This window comes from Terrapene carolina, unplaced genomic scaffold (assembly GCF_002925995.2).
Source record: "Terrapene carolina triunguis isolate 2854851 unplaced genomic scaffold, T_m_triunguis-2.0 Scaffold714, whole genome shotgun sequence".
Taxonomy (NCBI): domain Eukaryota; kingdom Metazoa; phylum Chordata; order Testudines; family Emydidae; genus Terrapene; species Terrapene triunguis.
The window spans coordinates 22,324,618-22,344,056 of record NW_020665065.1 but is presented as its reverse complement, the minus strand read 5'-3'; the positions used below and the strand labels follow the sequence as shown (position 1 = coordinate 22,344,056).

General features: G+C 44.6%; 1 protein-coding gene across 7 annotated transcripts in view; it reads right to left on the bottom strand.

The window, feature by feature from the left end:
- Positions 1 to 19,439, bottom strand: part of HP1BP3 (heterochromatin protein 1 binding protein 3) — an 81,440-nt gene that overhangs the window by 45,917 nt on the left and 16,084 nt on the right. For 2 of the 7 annotated variants that reach the window (XM_024213384.2, XM_026659930.1), the window contains exons 2-6: positions 10,451 to 10,553; positions 6,417 to 6,564; positions 4,734 to 4,893; positions 2,048 to 2,191; positions 784 to 864 (exon numbers count right to left, since the gene is read on the bottom strand). In XM_024213384.2, coding sequence (XP_024069152.1) covers positions 784 to 864; positions 2,048 to 2,191; positions 4,734 to 4,893; positions 6,417 to 6,564; positions 10,451 to 10,535 — 618 coding nt within the window. In that variant the 5' untranslated portion in view covers positions 10,536 to 10,553. Of the gene's footprint in view, positions 1 to 783; positions 865 to 2,047; positions 2,192 to 4,733; positions 4,894 to 6,416; positions 6,565 to 10,450; positions 10,554 to 11,025; positions 11,226 to 12,154; positions 12,182 to 19,439 lie in introns of those variants that run through there. The other 5 variants (XM_024213381.2, XM_024213380.2, XM_024213383.2 and 2 more) reach the window with 5 other exon arrangements.

The window sequence follows — 19,439 nt, the reverse complement described above, 5'->3', positions numbered from 1 at the left end:
ATGTGTCCTACATGTACCTACCACAATGTTTGATGTATCTCAGCCAGTGCATCAAATGCCCCTACAAGAACTATGTGGGTGAAGTGAGACAACCACTACGTTCTCGAATGAGCTCTCACAGGAAGAAAAAAAAAAAAAAAAAAAAAAAAACCACTATACAATTGTGGGTGAACACTTTTTGCAAATATCCATATCTGACTTTTCAGTCCTCATCCTCAAAGGAAACTTCAAAAGAAGGCCCTGGGACCATAAATTCATAACTCTGTTAGACACTAAAAGTCATGGACTCAAAGACACTGGTTTTACGGCTAATTACAATTTGTAACCTACTAACCTTCTTTTCCTATGACTGTAGAGGTACTATTACTAAAATCATTTTAAATGGTTTCCTGCAACGTGTTAACCACTTATGCTTAACAATCTGTCCCACCTGGTATTTAGCTGTGACACGGATTACTTTTTCCGGAGCCGAAAAAGAGCTCTATGAAGCCTGAAAGCTTGTACCTTCCATTAACAGAAGTTGATCCAGTAAGAGATATTATGTAACCCACCTTGTCTCATTAAGAACTAGACAGACCAACTAAATGATTTCTATGACAGGAAAAAATTACCTGTGAGAACATGTTTTACTGATTATATTTGGGAAAGAAGGGGAAGGAGCAGCTGTTGGGTGTCTGGTTTTTGGCCATACTGCATTTTGTACAATATGTTTTTTGTTGTATTTTGCTGGGCACCTCAAAGGCCTTTGAGACCATATTTATTATTAAAACTGATACATCTTACCTTTCTGTCTCTGGATTTCGGAACAGTTTTCCCTGCATTAGAGACCACCACAAAACTCCCAGAGGCTCCCTTTCCTTTCACCTATTTTAAAAGAATAATTTCCATTTCATTCCCCAGTAAGCAATAAATTAACTTTCAATAATGGCCAGTTGAGAAAGGCTGTAGTATATCGTGCCAAAGAATTACCTCTACACTGCGCACCTTACAGTGACACAGGAGAGCTCTTCTGCCAACAAAATAAAACCACCCCCAATGAGGGGCGGTAGCTTTGTTGGTAGGAGAGCGTCTCCCGCCGACAAAATGCTGTCCACACCGGCGCTGTTAATCGGTAAAACTTTTGTCGGTCAGGGATTTTTTTCTCCCCCCCCACATCCCCAACTGACAAAAGTGCAGTGTAGACATAGTCTTAGATTGGAAGGCATCCTGGCAGTAAACTGCCACAAATCCAGAGACTTGGATTTGAGCCCTCTATCTTAATCATAGAGAGCAGCACACTGAACCTCAGAGGCAATGGTGATTTTAAACAATAGGAACTGACCTTTCTGTAAGACTAAGGCTTGGTCTACACTTACCCCCCAATTTGAACTAAGGTACGCAACTTCAGCTACGTGAATAACGTAGCTGAAGTTCGAAGTACCTTAGTTCGAACTTACCTCGGTCCACACGCGGCAGGCAGGCTCCCCCGTCGACGCCGCGGTACTCCTCTCGTATAGCTGGAGTACCGCAGTCGACGGCGATCACTTCCTGGTTTGACTTATCGCGTCCAGACAAGACGCGATAAGTCGAACCCAGAACTTCGATTCCCAGCCACCGAACTAGCGGCTGGGTGTAGACATACCCTAAGGAGCTAGTTGGTAACAAAAGGCAATTATAACAGCATAATCTGTTTGCCTTGAGCAGATGATCCTGTGATGCTGGAAATCTGATGTTGCCAGGACAAAAAACATACTTTTAAATGAGACATGCTGATACAAAGGTGAGACAGCTAAAATTTACGGTGAAAACACAAGCTGTTGCAATGCCATAAACCACAGTTCACCATCAAGATATAAACAACTGTATCTTGTACAGAAACTTACGAAGTATATAGTTCCTAGAACAATGCTGACACCCTGTCAATGATCAAAGAAGCCGAGACAAAGGTATAGTAACCTTCATGAGGGAGAACAAGATCACCCAAATGACATGACATTGAGTGTCTCACTATTTGGTTAATATGGGTGTTTTCACCCACCTCTGCAGTGCTGCTCAAAGTGGCTCTTACCTGTCTGATGACTCCCCTCTCCAGCTCCCTTTTCAGTGCTTGCTTTAGAAGATAGCCTCTCCTCTCAAGCTCCAGTGAAGGGTACTTGTGGATAATGTATTTACGTATGGCAACCACTGATGCACCACTCTTTTGAAAGCATGCCTGAAATAGAACCAACAAGTTAGCAAACCACATGCAACAGAACTACCTCTCCATGGGACCAGAGGGGTAGAGATTAACTGTTGCATATATGACAGCACAGTGGCCCAACATGCCAGGGCTGCCTTGGTCCCACATTGGTTTCAGAAGCAAAGAATAGCACTAACAATATCACATCTTTCTACCCTTCACAGACCGACTGAACAGCAGACAACATGAAAGTAGTGTGGTAAACAGGTGGACAGCTCACTTGTCCTGTGTCATGGAGTAGCAATTTTTGTTGTAACAGAGCTAGTCACTCCTTACAGCAAAACAACAACTGCACAACTGTTAATATGTTCCACCCATGTCAGACCGAGTTAATCACTGGTTACGGAAGTAATTGCCAAATTTCCACTCCCAATTTTTTGCCATGAATTTTGAGAGTGAAACTAGCAGGCTAAAAACAGAAACTAAGCTACAAATTCATATTTTAAAGTTGCTTCTTTCAGAGATTCAGGTTTAGGATACCAAGTGTTACTTTAAAATCTCTTTGTTAAGTATAAGATCTCTTGAGATTATAACAATACTATAATTCTGCTTGTTTTGTAGCCCAGTTGTTATCCTAAATCAATTAATTGGTAATTCCAAGGGTTTAACTTGATGAAACTCTAGGTATAAAGTCAATTTGCAGGTCTAGGTAGATTTAGGACAACTACCCACATGTACGGTCATGTAACATGGGATGAATTTAACCCACACAGAGCACAGTTATAAGCCTTAGCATCTACACCGTTACCTGCCTCTTCTAAATAACAGCCAGCAATCTAGGATTTAGAGCAACCTAGAGTTTAGAGCATTTCTTCTCTCTTCCTCCAATGGATTTTGACGAAACTTCGGTAGACTGCAGGGGCAGGAGAGGTAGAGTCTTTTGCAACCAAGGCTGGTGGAGCCCAGACTCCCTGCGAAGGGAGTGTGCATTGAGTGAGTTCTAAGGGGAAGGTGGCAGTGTTACTGCTACAAAAAGGATCTTGGGCCACAGCCAGAAGTGGGGATGCAGTAGACTTAAGACCACTGACATTTTTGGACTTAATTTGCAGTATTTCATCCATTTTGAGCTTTGAAAAAGCTTTGAAAGACACACATAGCAAATTGCTGTGCCAATCAATGTAAGTCCGGTAGAACGCAGCTAGAAGCAGAAGCACAGCAGATTGGTTGACTGCTGGCATCAGTGAACCAAAGTCAATGCAACAGTTTCTAATGAGTCAAGCAGGAAGAGGTACAAAGTCTAGACAGAGAAAAGTTAGTCAAGAGCCCCCCTCAGTTACATCACTGACTGAGAAACAAAACTCAAGTGCCAGGAGTCAAGAGTGTAGTAGGAAGAGGACTTGAAACATAAGCCCTTGTATCAGAGGCCTGAGCTAAAATAATGGTCAAAGCTGTGCTGATATAAAGCAGAGTCAGGCTGTGAGCTACGTAGGGCCTGCTCACAGAATCTGGCAAGAACAGGGCTGATATTGCAGAAACACAAATTCCTAAGAAGTGCTAGGCACAGGCCATGCATGCAAACCCATTCCAGAGCGGTGGTATCAGAAGACCTCGATACCAACACATTCCCCAAAAGGTAACAGGAACATGCTAACCCATCTTGAAGATAAGGTCAGGATAACAGCATGATGGATAGAGATGTTTTGATCGAACCAACAGGTACATGGTAATGGGTGGTGGTTAGCTACGTCACAGGGTGGTATCTAGGTATGTCTGAGGGCAGTAACTAGCCACGTCAAGGGGGCAACACGTAACTTGTTTGTATCTGTGTATAAAGATGTATCTCAGAGGTAGTGTCTTTGTCTGGCCAAGGGGAGAATGGAAAGTCCAGCCATTCACTGAGCCAGTCCATTGTCACGAGCATACATGGTGTTAGTGTACCACTGAGCCATGGCATTAGCACCATTAGTCGGCAATAAACCTGACCAAGTTCCTTTGCTGAAAACCGAGTCTGTGGATTTAGTGGGCAGCTCAATCAAAGTCTGCTATCTCCGCAGAGCTGGGACAGCAGAGAGAGAAAACACACACACACGCACACAGCCAACATCTGACCACAAGGAATTTCTGTCACCAAAGTCCAACAGTATACAATGCATTATAGCTAATGGTATAACTACACTACAAAAGGAAGTTTCCCTTTAAAAGTACAGTATTATTCGTGTCTATACAGAAAGCTGACCTGAACTCAAGGGCACAACATCACAGTGGGATTTCTGGACCTCCTATTATGATTATTTTCCCCTGCCCCACCATCGCAGCAGCACAGTTATGTTAATACAGATACAGGATCTCTTGCCTTATCTACGCACTTATAACATACTCCTTGTAGTATATGAATACCTACTTGTCCATGCCTTAACACATGCTAAAGGTGATTTTGCTTACCCACAGTCAGAATTAAGTATATATTAGTCCCAAGATAAGAAACTGCAAGGATGCAACTGTGAATCCTAAGAATCCTCAGATTCATAATATATTTGATATCTGACATACAAAGGGAATGAAGTCTTCCACTTGCCTTGATGGCCTCAGTTAAGATAGCATCCATCTTTGGGCGTGAGGAGGCAGCCATCTGTGTTTGCTTCTGTGCTCTAGCTAGTTGGCTAGCAGAAAGTGTTGCCCATGAGGGAATGGTCTTTTTCACTTTCTTCTCCTTTTCTTTAGACTGATCCTTCTCACTTAGGGGGAAAAAAATAGTGACAGTAAGACAACAGATACTGCACCGAGACAGCACATGGAGCAAAGAAGCAAAACTGAAAGAAAAAAAAAAATCTCAAAAGGTTGTCTTGAAAAGGAAGGGCTTTTTAAAAAATATAGGAGGAGGCTAAGTGGATAAAGTACTGAGGACTTTATATTAAATTGATATATTCTGAAGCATAGACTGTGGTAGTTCAGTACCAGAGGATAAATCCAAAACCCCTCAAAAGACCAATTAATTTATTGCATAACTAACAGACGTGTTCAAGACCAACAAGGACACAAGGAACTAGAGATCTGCCCTTGTCGCTTCAGCCAGAAGGATTCACACAGTATATCACACAACTCTGTAACTTTCCTTTGGATAACACAGGGTTCCAAGACAGGATGGAGGCCCATATGCAGGCCAGGTCTACCCTACAAACTTTTGTGGACATACCTGTGTCAGTCAGGTGTGACCAGCACAGCTGTACCAGTCCCTAATGTAGATCGTTATATTGGCTTCTGCCAATGATGCTTGGTTAGCTTTTGGAGGGTGAGGGTGTGAGAGAATAGACATGATACCTAGAAGGAACTATGTGAGCAAAAGTACAGTTTTATTAGAATAAGCTGTGTCCACATTGGGAGCACTTTGCCAGTACAGTATAGTACTACACCTACATTGTCATAGGGCTCCTAGGCCTGGTCTACACTGTGTGTGTGTGTGGGGGGGGGGGGATATCGATCTAAGTTACGCAACTTCAGCTATGTGAATCTACTTAGATCTAGTCGACTGCTGCTGCTCCCCCGTCGACTCTGCCAGTGGAGCCCATTACACAGAATCTCTGACTAGGACAGGAAAGACAGTTTGCCTGAATATTACTCCTACTTATTTACATTTGTGGGATTTGCCTACAGCCCAGCTGCACTTTGGAATCTTCTAGAAAAGCAATGCCTGTTGGGACCACAAGTAAGTATTCTGTGCCCCGAGAGTACACACAGTTCCCATCCTCTTCATTTCCATTTCTTTTCACAACTAGCTGTAGATTCTCTGGGTCAAAACAGGAGTTTGTGTGTATGTACATCCCACAAACAGTAATATGCAGAACCACCTCAAAGAAGAATTGCTCATTTCAGGTCAGCAGTCAAGTGACGCAAGTATATCCCTCTCCCTGCACTAATGGAAACCCAAAAGATGGAGAATATGTTCAATATATTCAAACTAGCAAACCGGTTTGCAGAAAACATATGTATTTTCCAGGCAAATCTGGTTTGCAAGGGAAAAAAATTCCACACAAATCATTTCCTGGGAAAAGTTATCTGCTACTGGATGAACCCAAGGAATTTGTCCCACCCCAAAACAAAATACTCAATTTTGTATTAATTTACTTCAAAAACAGCAGCTGCATTTTGGCTTCCATCCTTAGTCGTCTTTTTTCATTAAGATCCTTTACAAAAAATTTCCCAACTTCCCCTACAATCCCCCCCCCCCAATTCCAGGCACTCAGAAAGGAGTATGTCTTACTCTTTTTTGGTTTCTTCAGAAGACTTTGCTTCTCCCTTCTCACTCTCTGGTTCTTTTGGCTGCTCTGTCTCACTGGATGTAGCAGGTGGAGTTTCATTCTCTTGCTCCTCTCCAGTAGAAGCAGATTCCTCTGAGCTGATTTCCGGGTCTAATGAAAGAATTGGAAATAGAAAGTCTGTATCCAAAACAAAACTCTACTCTTTAAAAAAAGGCACAGGGAGAGTTTATAAACACACCCAAAAGCAGCCATTTCCCCAGACAATCTCTGTGAAAAACTCAAATTATCCATTTAAACTAACTTTAAATAGTTCTATTAACTTATTAATCTCTTCAGTATGTCGTGATTAGCAGTCAAAATGCCAGAGCAAGCTTCAAAACAGACATTACATACAAATTCTCAAACCGAATTAACTCACTTTTCTCATTTCACCCACTCCCCCCCACATTTTCTTTACCTACACCAGGGGTCGGCAACCTTTCAGCAGTGGTGTGCCGAGTCTTCATTTATACACTCTAATTTAAGGCTTCGCATGCCGGTAATACATTTTAACGTTTTTTAGAAGGTCTCTCTCTAAGTCTATAATATATAACCAAACTACTGTTATATGTAAAGTAAACAAGGGTTTCAAAATGTTTCAGAAGCTTTATTTAAAATTAAATTAAAATGCGGATCTTATCAGTTTAGTGTGATCCTTGCCCTTGCTTTTCCTTGCTGAGTTTTCCAATGTCTGGCACCTATTTGGATACTTTAAGCGGCACACAGGCTTCTGAGTGATCAGTTATTAACTGGCGGGAACCCCAGATGGGCAGCTGAGGTGAGTGGAGCTGGCGGCTGGTAGGGCTAAGCAGGGCCGGAGGCCTGGAACCTGTCTGGCAGGGGGCATGCGCTGGAACTCCAACCAGAAGCAAGGTGAGTGGGGCTGCGGCCGGGGGGACCCCGGCTGGCAAGGGCTAGCAGCCGGAACCCCAGAGCAGCGACTGAGCGGCTCAGGCCACGGCTGCCTTGGGGTTTCGGCCACTGGCTCCTGCCAGCCGGGGTCTCAGCCCGCTGCCAGCCTGGGATTCCTTCACCCAAGCCAGCAGCGGGTGCTGAGTGGGACCGACGGCAGGACCCTGTCTGGCAAGGGGCCAGCAGCGGGAACCCCAGAGCGGCGGCGAGGTGAGCGGCTCAGCCCGCGCCGCGTGCCATCAAAAATTGGCTCACGTGCCACCTTTGGCACACGTGCCGTAGGTTGCCGACCCGTCCTAGACTATGGAAGTTTACTATCATTGTGGTCACTCAAGTGAGATGCCACAGAAGAAGCCACTATCATCTCTGTTTAGTGCTAACTCTAGATGAAGTGGAAAGGTTTTTGCCTAGACTGAGATGATCTCTGGCATCCTTACACACCTTTTAATACTGAAGAGACACTGCCAGTTAAAAATTTGACAACATTTAGATACAAAAAACAAGTTTTCCAAAAACTTGAGATCAATATAAACATACCCAGGCTGGTATTCTTTTGTTTTCAAGAATAGGTTTGATCATGACCAACTAATGTTTTTAAAACATCACAGTCTTTGTTTATACTAAACAGTAGTGTTTAAAAATGTTAACATGTTACCTAAATGTTCACTAGTCATGCATGGTCCTAGACAGGGCCTTAGAGTTTTCATTTCTGGGTTCGGTTCTGCTCAATATCTTCATCAATGATTTGGATAATGGCAGAGAGTACACTTATAAAGTTTGCGGACGATACCAAGCTGTGAGGGGTTGCAAGTGTTTTGGAGGATAGGATTAAAATTCAAAATCATCTGAACAAACTGGAGAAATAGTCTGAAGTAAATAGGATGAAATTCAATAAGAACATATGCAAAGTACTCCATTTAGGAAGAAACAATCAGTTGCACACATACAAAATGGGAAATGACTGCCTAGGAAAGAGTACTGCAGAAAGGGATCTGGGGGTCATAGTGGACCATAAGCTAAATATGACTCAGTGTAACATGGTTGCAAAAAAAGCAAACATCATTCTGGGATGTATTAGCAGGAGTGCTGTAAGAAAGACACGAGAAGTAATTATTCTGCTCTACTCTGCGCTGATTAGGTCTCAACTAGAGTATTGTGTCCAGTTCTGGGCACCACATTTCAGGAAATATGTGGACAAATTGGAGAAAGTCCAGAGAAGAGCTACAAAAATGATTAAAGGTCTAGAAAACATGACCTATGAGGGAAAGACTGAAAAAATTGGGTTTGTTTAGTCTGGAAAAGAGAAGACAGAGGGGACATGATAACAGTTTTCAAGTACATAAAAGGTTGTTACAAGGAAGAGGGAGAAAAACTGTTCTTCTTAACCTCTGAGGACAGGACAAGAAGCAATGGGCTTAAAATTGCAGCAAGGGAAGTTTAGGTTGGAAAAACTTCCTGTCAGGGTGGTGGAATCTCCATCATTGGAGATTTTTAAGAGCAGGTTAGACAAACACCTGTCAGGAATGGTCTAGATAATACTTAGTCCTGCCATGAGTGCAGGGGACTGGACTAGATGACCTCTTGAGGTCCCTTCTAGTCCTATGATTAAACTTCTGGTAAATTCATTATTTCAACTGTCCATTCGTTACCTGTTTGGATGGAGAGCCCCTAACCTACTCTATGCACTATGGAAAGCCATCTTCCCTCTCCCTTTAAGAAGTTCTGCTGCGCACATTTCTCTTTGAAATTTTGTGAATTTAAAATATTAATTCAAATGCTGGATTAACAACTATTTTTGCTTTAATTTCCTTTTTTCCATAAGAAAGAGGGTAAAAGGAATCAGTGGGATTAACTCAATATGATATCCAAGAATCACTTTTGCCAAGAAATACAGCAGAGGTGATATGATCAGAGATGCAACGTACATCAATCTTACAAAGAGGTAGTGTGACGGGGTAGCTGCCCCTCACTGGCTGGCAAAGGGTTAACAGCAGACCTTGGAGTGGCTGTGCAGAACCCAGCCAACCAGAGGAAGGCTTAGAAGCAGCCAATCAGGGCCGGGCTGGGCCCTATAAGAAGGGCTGCAGAGCAGAGAGGAGCTCAGTCTCTCCCTGAAGCTTGAGGGAGAAGGACTGGCTGCCTGTAGAGAGAAGTGCCTGGGACAGAGCAGTGCTGGGCAAGGTCAGGGGTGTAAGCGGTGCTCCAGCCTGGCTGGCTCCCAGACGGAAGCCTTGATACAGGGGCCAAGTAGGTGCTGGGGCTACGGGGAAGTGGCCCAGGGAAAGCAGGTAGCAGCAGAGGGGAAGGAGAGGCCGTGAGTGGCTGCCAGCTATAGGGTCCCTGCATTGGGGCCCAGAGAAGTGGGCGGGCCTGGGGAAGTGGTCAGCCAAAGGACTGCAGTTTGCCCCTGAATGAGGGGCTGGACTAGGGGCTGTAGTTCGCCACTGCGGTGAGAGGCCAGGCGAAGGACTGCCGGTTTCCCCGGACGGGGGGAGACAACGGAGTTAGGGCACAGCTGGAGGGCCGTGCCCTGAAGAGACGCTGTGGTCCGGGAGTGAGGTGGGTCCCCAGAGCACAACGCGTTACACCTTGCTAAACTGCATAGTCCATCAACACAACAGAAAAAAGCAGAAAAACATGCAGTTAAGTCATTCAGCACCCTGTCTACACTCCATTCGTCAGCTCCCCTTCTCAATCTCAAACTGCCTTCCTTCCACCAATGAAAGCCACATATCTCTACTTTCACCCTGAACAACCAACAGGCAATCATAACAGACCATGCTTATTGGTTATATGTTCATGCAATGCAGTAAAGCCACAACTATATTAATCATAAAACAAATTTAGTTTATATGTGGTTTTGTACTGGTGCATGTAAGTGAGTGAGGTACGGTTTCAGATTGCAAATGATGGCTGCAAGACAAAAAACTTTTAAACTACAAAAAAAAAAAAGGCGTATGAATGGGAGTTCTTTGTTAGTGACTGCTCTAAACTTGGCGGTAATATCTATGTAGGAATTACAGAACTGAAGTCTGTGTTGGTGTACACATTGGTAACTCAGTATACAATTATCATTTCATTTTACCTGGCTTGGCCTCCTCACCTTCAGCAGGTTTGCTTTTGGGAGGAGTTTCCCGAGCTGAAGAATTCACAGCACGACGGATTGGCATGGTGTCGTCTTCAACCTTCTTTAAGAAACAGAGTAAGAAAATCAAGCAAATATGAGAGAGAGCCTGAGAAAGTTCCTGAAATGGGCCTAAAGCAGAGTATTAGAAGCTACTGGAAGAAGTGTGTGGAGAAATTTTCCAGGCAAGATCTAATGCAATCAGCTTTCTAAACTTACAGGTAAAACCCAAACCAGCTTCTCTGAAGCACATTCGGAGACAAAATAGTTTCACATTTTTTATTCCCGTTTACAATTTATGAGAGAGAATCTTTTCATTTCAATTCATTAAATGAGGAGAACATTTGAGGATTCTGGCAAACCAGACACATCTCAGGGAAATCAGGGGAGAGGAGGAAGCATGCCTACAGGGTTTTAATCAGACTCCCAAACAAGTTTCCTACAAGCAGGGGAGGAAGAGTATAAAATAACCCTCAGCAGGGCTGGAAGTCAAGGACTGATCCAAGGGCGAGCTTGGAGAATGGGTCAGACCCTACCTCACTTAACTTGTCCGTGTGGATCAGCTGAGCTCCCGCTAACAATGGAAGCGCCTTATGATGTAAGGGTTCAGCTTCAGACAGATCAGTCGCCATTTAAATTAATTTCTAGCCCCAAGTGCAGGTAACACTGTGGAGCCCCAGGTTTTAACCACAAAGATTTTTTCCTAATGGTTTTCACAGTGCAGTGAGGAGTCAACCTAAAGTACAGAAAAGATCTGGTATGATTAACAAAAAACAAAACACAACCACTTCTATTAAACTAAAGATTTAAAAAAAATAAAAAGGATGAATTACTGTTTATATCAACATGACTGACAGCATATATTTCATGTTCAATAAAGATGCCACAACATCACACACAAACTATTATACATAGCTAGGACAAAGGCAGAAGCTATAGCAGCAGTCTGTTCTGTTAATGCACCTTCTAAGGGAAAAAGGAGACCACAAAGGAAGAAACATTCAAAAACAGAACCACCACAATACACTATGCCTAAAGCACAGGGTGGATAAAAATCAATGATTTTTTAATTTAAATCAGATTTTTTTGATAAAATGCTTTTTGAGGAAAAAACCTACCTAAAGATAGTTTTAATTAAGATACATTATAGCTCAAAGATATCTAATCATGGAATAGGGATTATAAATTCTAATTCTATAGTATGAGACAATATATTCATGTAATGTTTAAGAAAATTTTTGTACATGAGTTCCAATAGTTCATGGATTAGGGACCCAATCTTATGGGGTTCCAGGGGCTTCTGTATAGATTATTTAGGTTAATCTTTTTATCTACCCAATGGGACTCGGTGCTCAGTCTAGAAGATACCATCAGAGATGCTTAATTTTGCAGTTCTCAAACTGTGGAGTTGTGTCTCCAGAGATAACATGCTTGTTAACAGCAAAATTGTTTTTAAATAAACTGATTTGAGATCTACCATACCATTCTCTCACTAGAAGGGAAAACCTATAATGGCAGCAGGCCGTAAAAGAGACCCAGTTTGGGAATAAGAACCATTCAAGAAATATATGTTTGCTGATGATATTTTAAAGAAAGTCACACCAATGAACTGGTGGAAGTCACTTAAGCACTTGGATTCAGAGACTGTTGAAGTGATAATCTCACTTTTAACAGCAGTAGCTTCTTTTGCCGGTGTAGAAAGAATATTTTTTTCCTTTGGACTAATTCATTCCAAATTGAGAAATCGTTTGGGACCTGAAAAAGCAGGAAAACTTGTTTTTCTTTTCCAGATTAGGAACAAACAGGAAAAATGAAGGTGAAGACAACTGAGTTAGCAGCTAACCTTTTTAATATTAGAAGCCAATATTTTAAGTTTCTCGTGTTGACCTGGCTGACAGTCGATTTAATTTTTTTTTTAATATTTCATTTAACTATTTTAGTTGAAAACAATTTTAACAAAAACAAACCTGATTTTAAAAAACTTGATGGTTTAATGAAATTCAAAAATTCATATGCTTGTTTTGTTAAAATATTATGTTTGCTGTTGAATACATAACGTTGTTGTTTTAGTTAAACAAAGCAATTTAAATGTCTATCTGGCGATGTTCTCCTCCTAATACATCATGGCAAGAAAATCCTCGAAATATTAATGATTAACCTGTTGAATTGGAGATATTTATAAAGTAATTGGGAGGTGAACTATCTGCTTCAATTACCTTTGGTAAATGAAATAACCAATCATTCATTTTCTGATATAGCTGTAAAACTAATCTGAAAAGTTTTCAAAATTATACATTTTTCAAGTGATTTGTGTGTACCTTCTAAAAATGAAACCTACATCTATCTCTGAGTTGTGAAGAATATGTATTAAGGTTATAACCAATAAGAATGCACTTTTATGTAGAAATCCATGGTTAAATCGAGTCTTCCTGACTAGTGATTTAAATCAAATCCACCCTGCTAAAGCACCAGTTGGCTAAAGATAAAGCTTCAAGGTAACAGGGCTAGAGCAGGACTTGAAAAAAATTACCCAGTACCTACTAACCCAAGAATGAAGTCTATTAGACAGGCAGAAATATACCAGTGACCCAAGCCACCCGCCTTAACATTTAGGAGGAATAAAACAGGGTTTCAAACAACTCAACTTACTGGGAAGAAAATATACATTGATTTATTGGTGGCTATCACCCACTATAAATTAATGCTTGGCAGGTGTAATGAACATCTGTTCAAGTTTAAGAGCCAATGACCATAGTCTCTCCCACACTCTCCATCTTTTCCACATTTGTATTTACTCATTATCTCCTTCATTTCATACACCTCACATTCATTATCAGTTCCCCTCCATCACAGGATCCCATTCTCCCTCTGTGGTATGGATAGCTTCACTCCCCTCCCACCACTAAAAGAGGCAATTGTTTTAACTTCTCCATTCCCTTCCCTCCCCCACCATCTCCTTTAAGAATACTCAACCAACAAACAACAAAACCAAGGCTGAACTTCTCTTCCACTTTCCTCATATACTGTTAAAGGAGCAGTAACACTTAGGCCTCTGTCCTCCCTTCATGTCCAGAGAAATAGCCAGTGGCATCCAGGGCTGGATTAACTTTTTGTGGGCCCGGCCCCAAATATATTTGTGGGCCCCCATGAGGCAAGGTGCAGGGGGCGGGATGGTCAGTCTCCAGAGCGAAGGGCAGGCTGGGGGCAATGAGGCACAGCGCAGCGGGAGCAGTCCCGCTCTGCGCAGCCCAGCAGGAGAGCACTGTTTACAAACCTGCAGCTGCCAGACGCACACTGGCCTGCCCAGCCCTGTGCTGCCAGCATCCCCCTTCCCCTTGAGGGCGGGCCAGCACCACACCGTGCCCTGCACAGCACCCCATATTCCTGAGGGGATTCTGCACCAAAAAATTATGTGCTCAATATTTTAAAACTCTGCTCCCTGCCTGCCCTGGCCCCTCACCACTCCTGGAAGTGGCCAGCATGTCCGGCAATGGCTCCTGGGGGTGGAGTGGGACAGGTGGCTCTGCCGTGCACTGCCCTCGCCTGTGGATGCCTGCAGGCAAAGGCAGCGCAAGACCTTTGCTCCCCCCCCCCCGGACATGGTGCCGGCCGCTTCTGGGAGTGGCACGGGGCCAGGGAGCCTGCCTTAGCCCCGCTGCACTACAGGGCTGGCAATCTCACAGTATTCTTGCCAGCAAGTTAAAGAAGTATGGGCTGGATGAATGGACTATAAGGTGGATAGAAAGCTGGCTAGATCATGAGGCTCAACGGGTAGTGATCAATGGCTCCATGTCTAGTTGGCAGCTGGTATCAAGCGGAGTGCCCCAAGGGTCGGTCCTGGGGCCGGTTTTGTTCAATATCTTCATTAATGATCTGGAGCAGGAGTGGGCAAACTACGGCTCAGATCCAGCCCCTCAGGGCTTTGGATCCGGCCCGCAGCGCCGCAGGCCTGGCGTCACTCTCAGAAGCAACCCCTGGGCAGGGGGGCAGAGGGCTCCGCATGCATTGCCCTTGCCTCCAGGCACTGCCCCCTGCAGCTCCCATTGGTTGGGAATGGGGAACTGCGGCGGAGGTACCTGCAGGCGCGGCAAGGGCAGCACACACAGAGCCCTCCGCCCCCCTCCTCACCCAGGGGCTGCAGCGCTTCCTGGAGCGGAGCAGCGTGGGGCCGGGGCCAGGGCAGGCAGGGAGCCGGACCTGGCCTCGGTGCGCGCCGCTGCCACCCCGGTGCTACTTTAGGTAAGCGGCGCCGGGCCAGAGCTCGAACCCCTCCTGCATCCCACCCCCCAATTCCCTGCCCTAAGCCCCCTGCTTGCACCTCACACCCCTCCTGAACCCCAACTCCCTGCCCTGAGCCCCCTCGTATACTCCTCACCCCTCCTGCACCCCAACCCCCTGCCCTGAGCTCCCTGCTGCACCCCAACCCCCTATCCCCGCTGCACCCCTCCTGTACCTCAACCCCTGCCCTGAGCCTCCTCCCGCAGTCTGCACCCCTCCTTCACCCCAACCCCCTTGCCCTGAGCCCCTTCCTGCACACCACACCCGCTCCCACACCCCAACCCCCTGCCCTGCATACAATTTCCCCACCAAGATGTGGCCCTTGGCCCAAAAAGTTTGTCCACCCCTGATTTGGATGATGGCGTGGACTGCACCCTCAGCAAGTTTCCAGAGACACTAAACTGGGAGGAGTGGTAGATATGCTGGAGGGTAGGGATAGGATACAGAGGGACCTAGACAAATTAGAGGACTGGTCCAAAATAAATCTGATGAGGTTCAACAAGGACAAGTGCAGAGTCCTGCACTTAGGACGGAAGAACCCCATGCACCGCTACAGACTACGGACCGAGTGGCTAGGCAGCAGTTCTGCAGAAAAGGACCTAGGGATAACAGTGGATGAGAAGCTGGATTTGAGTCAACAGTGTGTCCTTGTTGCAAGAAGGCTAACGGCATTTTGGGCTGTATAAGTAGAAGCATTGCCAGCAGATCGAGGGACGTGATCATTCCCCTCAATTCGGCATTGGTGAGGCCTCATCTGGAGTACTGTGTCTACAGTAGGATGAGGAGGCTGGAGCACATGACTTATGAGGAGAGGCTGGGGGAACTGGGATTATTTAGTCTGCAGAAGAGAAGAATATGGGGGGATTTGATAGCTGCTTTCAACTACCTGAAAGGGGGGTTCCAAAGAGGATGGAACTAAACTGTTTTCAGTGGTAGCAGATGACAGAACAAGGAGTAATGGTCTCAAGTTGCAGTGGGGGAGGTTTAGGTTGGATATTAGGAAAAACTTTTTCACTAGAAGGGTGGTGAAGCTCTGGAATGGGTTACCAGTTTTGGTCCTGTTTTGAGCAGGGTGTTGGACTAGATTATCTCCTGGGTCCCTTCCAACCCTGATATTCTATGATTTTATCCCGTGGGCCGGATTGAAAGCCCCGACGGGCAGCATCCGGCCCGCAGGCCATAGTTTGCCCTCCCATCCTAGACAATTACAAGGATTCTCTCTGTCACTAGAACAGATTTCTGTTTCCATCATATTCCGAAGCAACTCAACCTGGGTCTTCCACACAGGTTACTTCTGGGGGCATTCTATGCCAAAAAATTAAAAATTCTGCAAGTTTTATTTGTCAATAAATGCAGAGGCTCCAGCGTGGCAGTGGGAAACACAGGCCACTGGCTGGACGAAGATGGGAGATCACCCTGCAGCCCTCCCACCCCCAGGACACGGACTCCTTGGTGAGGCTGCACCCGACTCTGACATAGCAGAAGGCCTGGGCCTGCCCCAGAAACACCCTGGGCCCCTGCCCCTCTGTGCCAGATATGGGACAGGCAGGATCTGTGGAGGCGCTCAGTCTGGGGGGATCCAGGTGAGAGGATTCTGTGTGGGACAATGTGGGTGCAGGCAGCTCAGTGGGGGTCTAGGTGTGGGTGGGATCTGGATGGGGGGGGGTTGGGGGGGGGGGGGGGGGGAGGAAATGTGTGTGTTCCAGGTGAAGGCGGGTGCAGTTAGTTGAGGGTCAGTGGCATGGGGGTCCGGATGTGGGGGCTCAGGGTGGGGCATCAGGGTGGGGTTTGAGTGCACCTGGGTGGGGGTTTGAGAGCTCAGTGGAGGTGCAGGGATGGGGGTTCGGAGGCAGGGGGTATGATGCAGGGCAGCTCCAGATGCAGGGGTTGCGGTTCAGTGGGGTGGGGTTTGGGGAGGGCTAGGGGGGTTCTGGATGTACTGGGTGAGGCTTGGCAGAAATGTCTGGGTATGGGAGGTCTGGATGCATGGGGGTTGAGTGGATGGGGGAGCAGCTCCCCGTACAGTGACCCTTCTATCACGGCTTCCTTATGAGGACAGATTAATAAGACTGGGACTTTTCAGCTTGGAAAAGAGATAGCTAAGGGGAGATATGATTGAGGTCTATAAAATCATGACTGGTGTAGAGAAAGTAGATAAGGAAGTGTTGTTTACTACTTCTCATAACACAAGAACTAGGGGTCACCCAATGAAATTAATAGGCAGCAGGTTTAAAACAAATAAAAGGAAGTATTTCTTCACACAACGCAGTCAACCTTTGGAATTCCTTGCCAGAGGATATTGTGAAGGCCAAGACCATAACAGGGTTCAAAAAAGAACTAGATAAATTCATGAAGGATAGCTCCATCAATGGCTATTAGACAGGATGGGCAGGAATGGTGTTCCTAGTGTCTGTTTGCCAGAAGCTGGGAATGAGAGACAGGGGATAGATCACTTGATGATTACCTGTTCTGTTCATTCCCTCTGGGGCACCTGGTATTGGTCACTGTTGGAAGACAGGATACTGGGCTAGATGGACTTTTGGTCTGACCCAGTAGGGCCATTCTTATGTTCTTATGCTAGGGAGCAGTGCGTGACTGCTCTTGCAGCTTCCCTGTCAGAAAGTCATTTTTCTGCAGGGAAGCAAAGAAATCTGTGGGGGACATGAATTCTGCGCACGCAGGAGTAACAGATACACAGAGCAATATGAGCAACATTCATACAAACAAAACTGGTGGCAGTTGGGGGGGGGGGAGAGAGAAAGAGGGAGGACTTGAGAAGAACATGTAGTATTAGGAAATGATGATTCCTGAAAACTGAATATGGACAACTAGGTTCAAGCTTAACAAAAAATGACCTTCCCTTCAGAATTTAGTGGACCAAATTCAGCCCTAGTACAAGGGGGTGTAATGGTGATTTAGGGCTGAGTAAGGCTAAGAGTATCTCCCATTCAACCGTAGGCCAACCAAAGGGAGGCAGTAAGATAACTGGAACTATTCCCAGATGAACCAAGCAGGCAGCATTTCAACAGGAGACATACCCTGAGACATTTCTTTAGCAGACAGCCTGCAAAAGGCAGGCTTTTCTGATGGTTAAATACAATTTATCCACTTCCTCTACAATGTAAGCCTCATTTGATGCTCTTTAGGGCAATTTTTATTAAAAGAGTGTAAGTGTCATTTAAAAGTGTTGTGGTCTCTACACTAATGGAAGTGAATGAAGTAGACTAGGTTTGTTCCCCGCCCCCCCTTAGTGGTAAAAAGCTAAGTTCATAAAGTGCTGCATTCTAAACACCAAACAAACATGAGGGGAGAAATGAACTTTCCTGTGTCATTCCACTCTTCTCCTGGAATTTCAATACATCACTAAGCCATCTGCCCTATGTCCAGCACTTTAATTTCATTTCTGTCTGGGATGGGAGGCCCCATCAAATGTGTGTGGGTGGGGGTAAGAGAGAAAGAGAGAAAACACCTAATGAAATTTTGGAATCTATTTCAGAGTCTTTCAGTTATTAATCCAATTACTATAAACTATCAGCAGCTTTGGCTATCAAAGAATTCCTACATTCTTTTGGTTACCATTCATTACTCAGACAGTTCAAAGAAACTAGATGCTTTAGTTAAGGTGGTAGATTGAAACTGACATTAGTCCTGTCAATTTCACTCTGCTCCTCTCATATAGATGCTCCTACAAAAATGCAGGGAGAATGGAAAGAATAGAGGTCTTTCAATCCTCTGCTGAATTTAAAGCTCTGATAAGGGGAGACAAGATCACAAGTGCGTCTGGTCCTCTGAAGTCAAAGTTCAAGGTCTGCCAGCTGGAATCATCTGGGCATATCTTACCTAATCAATTCCATGCTACTGCAAGAGCCTTAGGCATTAGTGGCACCTTAGTCTATTCTGCTCTCTCCCTCTAACACACAATTTAGTCTCCCGAGGACTGAAATGCTTTGGTCTAAATAAAGTTTTTGGACTTAATATAAAAGGTATGTGGGTGGGTGTTATTTAATGGACTAGTGATATACTGGAGATCAGACTAGATGTGATGGTCCCTTCCACTCAAATATGAAAAAACAACCCACTCTTAACAAATATATCTGCCTGCCTGAAGAATCAGGCTAAAGATTGATTTCTACACCAGGAGAGAAAGGACAAACCAAAACATCACTTTCTGGATTGAGCATGAGAGATAGCAGCTGATGAAAGGGTCTAAATCAGTTTATCAAAAACACTGAAGCAAGTAACAACAAGTCTCAGTAAAAGCAACATTTCCATCAAAATTCATGCAAGGCCAGACCAGGTGAAAAGAAAGCAGACACTCCCCCAACTTTTTATTAATTTACACTTAAAAAGAACCTTTAATCCAAAAGCATTTTACAGACCACAGACAGAAACCTTCACACAGTACTGAATTGCAACTCTTCTGCACGGAAATTGAGGACTGGAAGTGAACAAGAACACTGTTTTCAATTAAATTGCAGGTGGATTTAGAGGCAAAAGTCAAGTTACCCAAACTGAATTTGACCAAGCTACCCAAACTCCTTGCACTGAGTACCAAGGGATCTTTAATGGTCAGGAGTGTTTAAAAAAGCTGCAGTGACACATAGAAGATATTCCTACAATTGCTTTTAATTGCGAGAGTAATTTGGAAAGCAGTAATTGTTTTATATTTAAG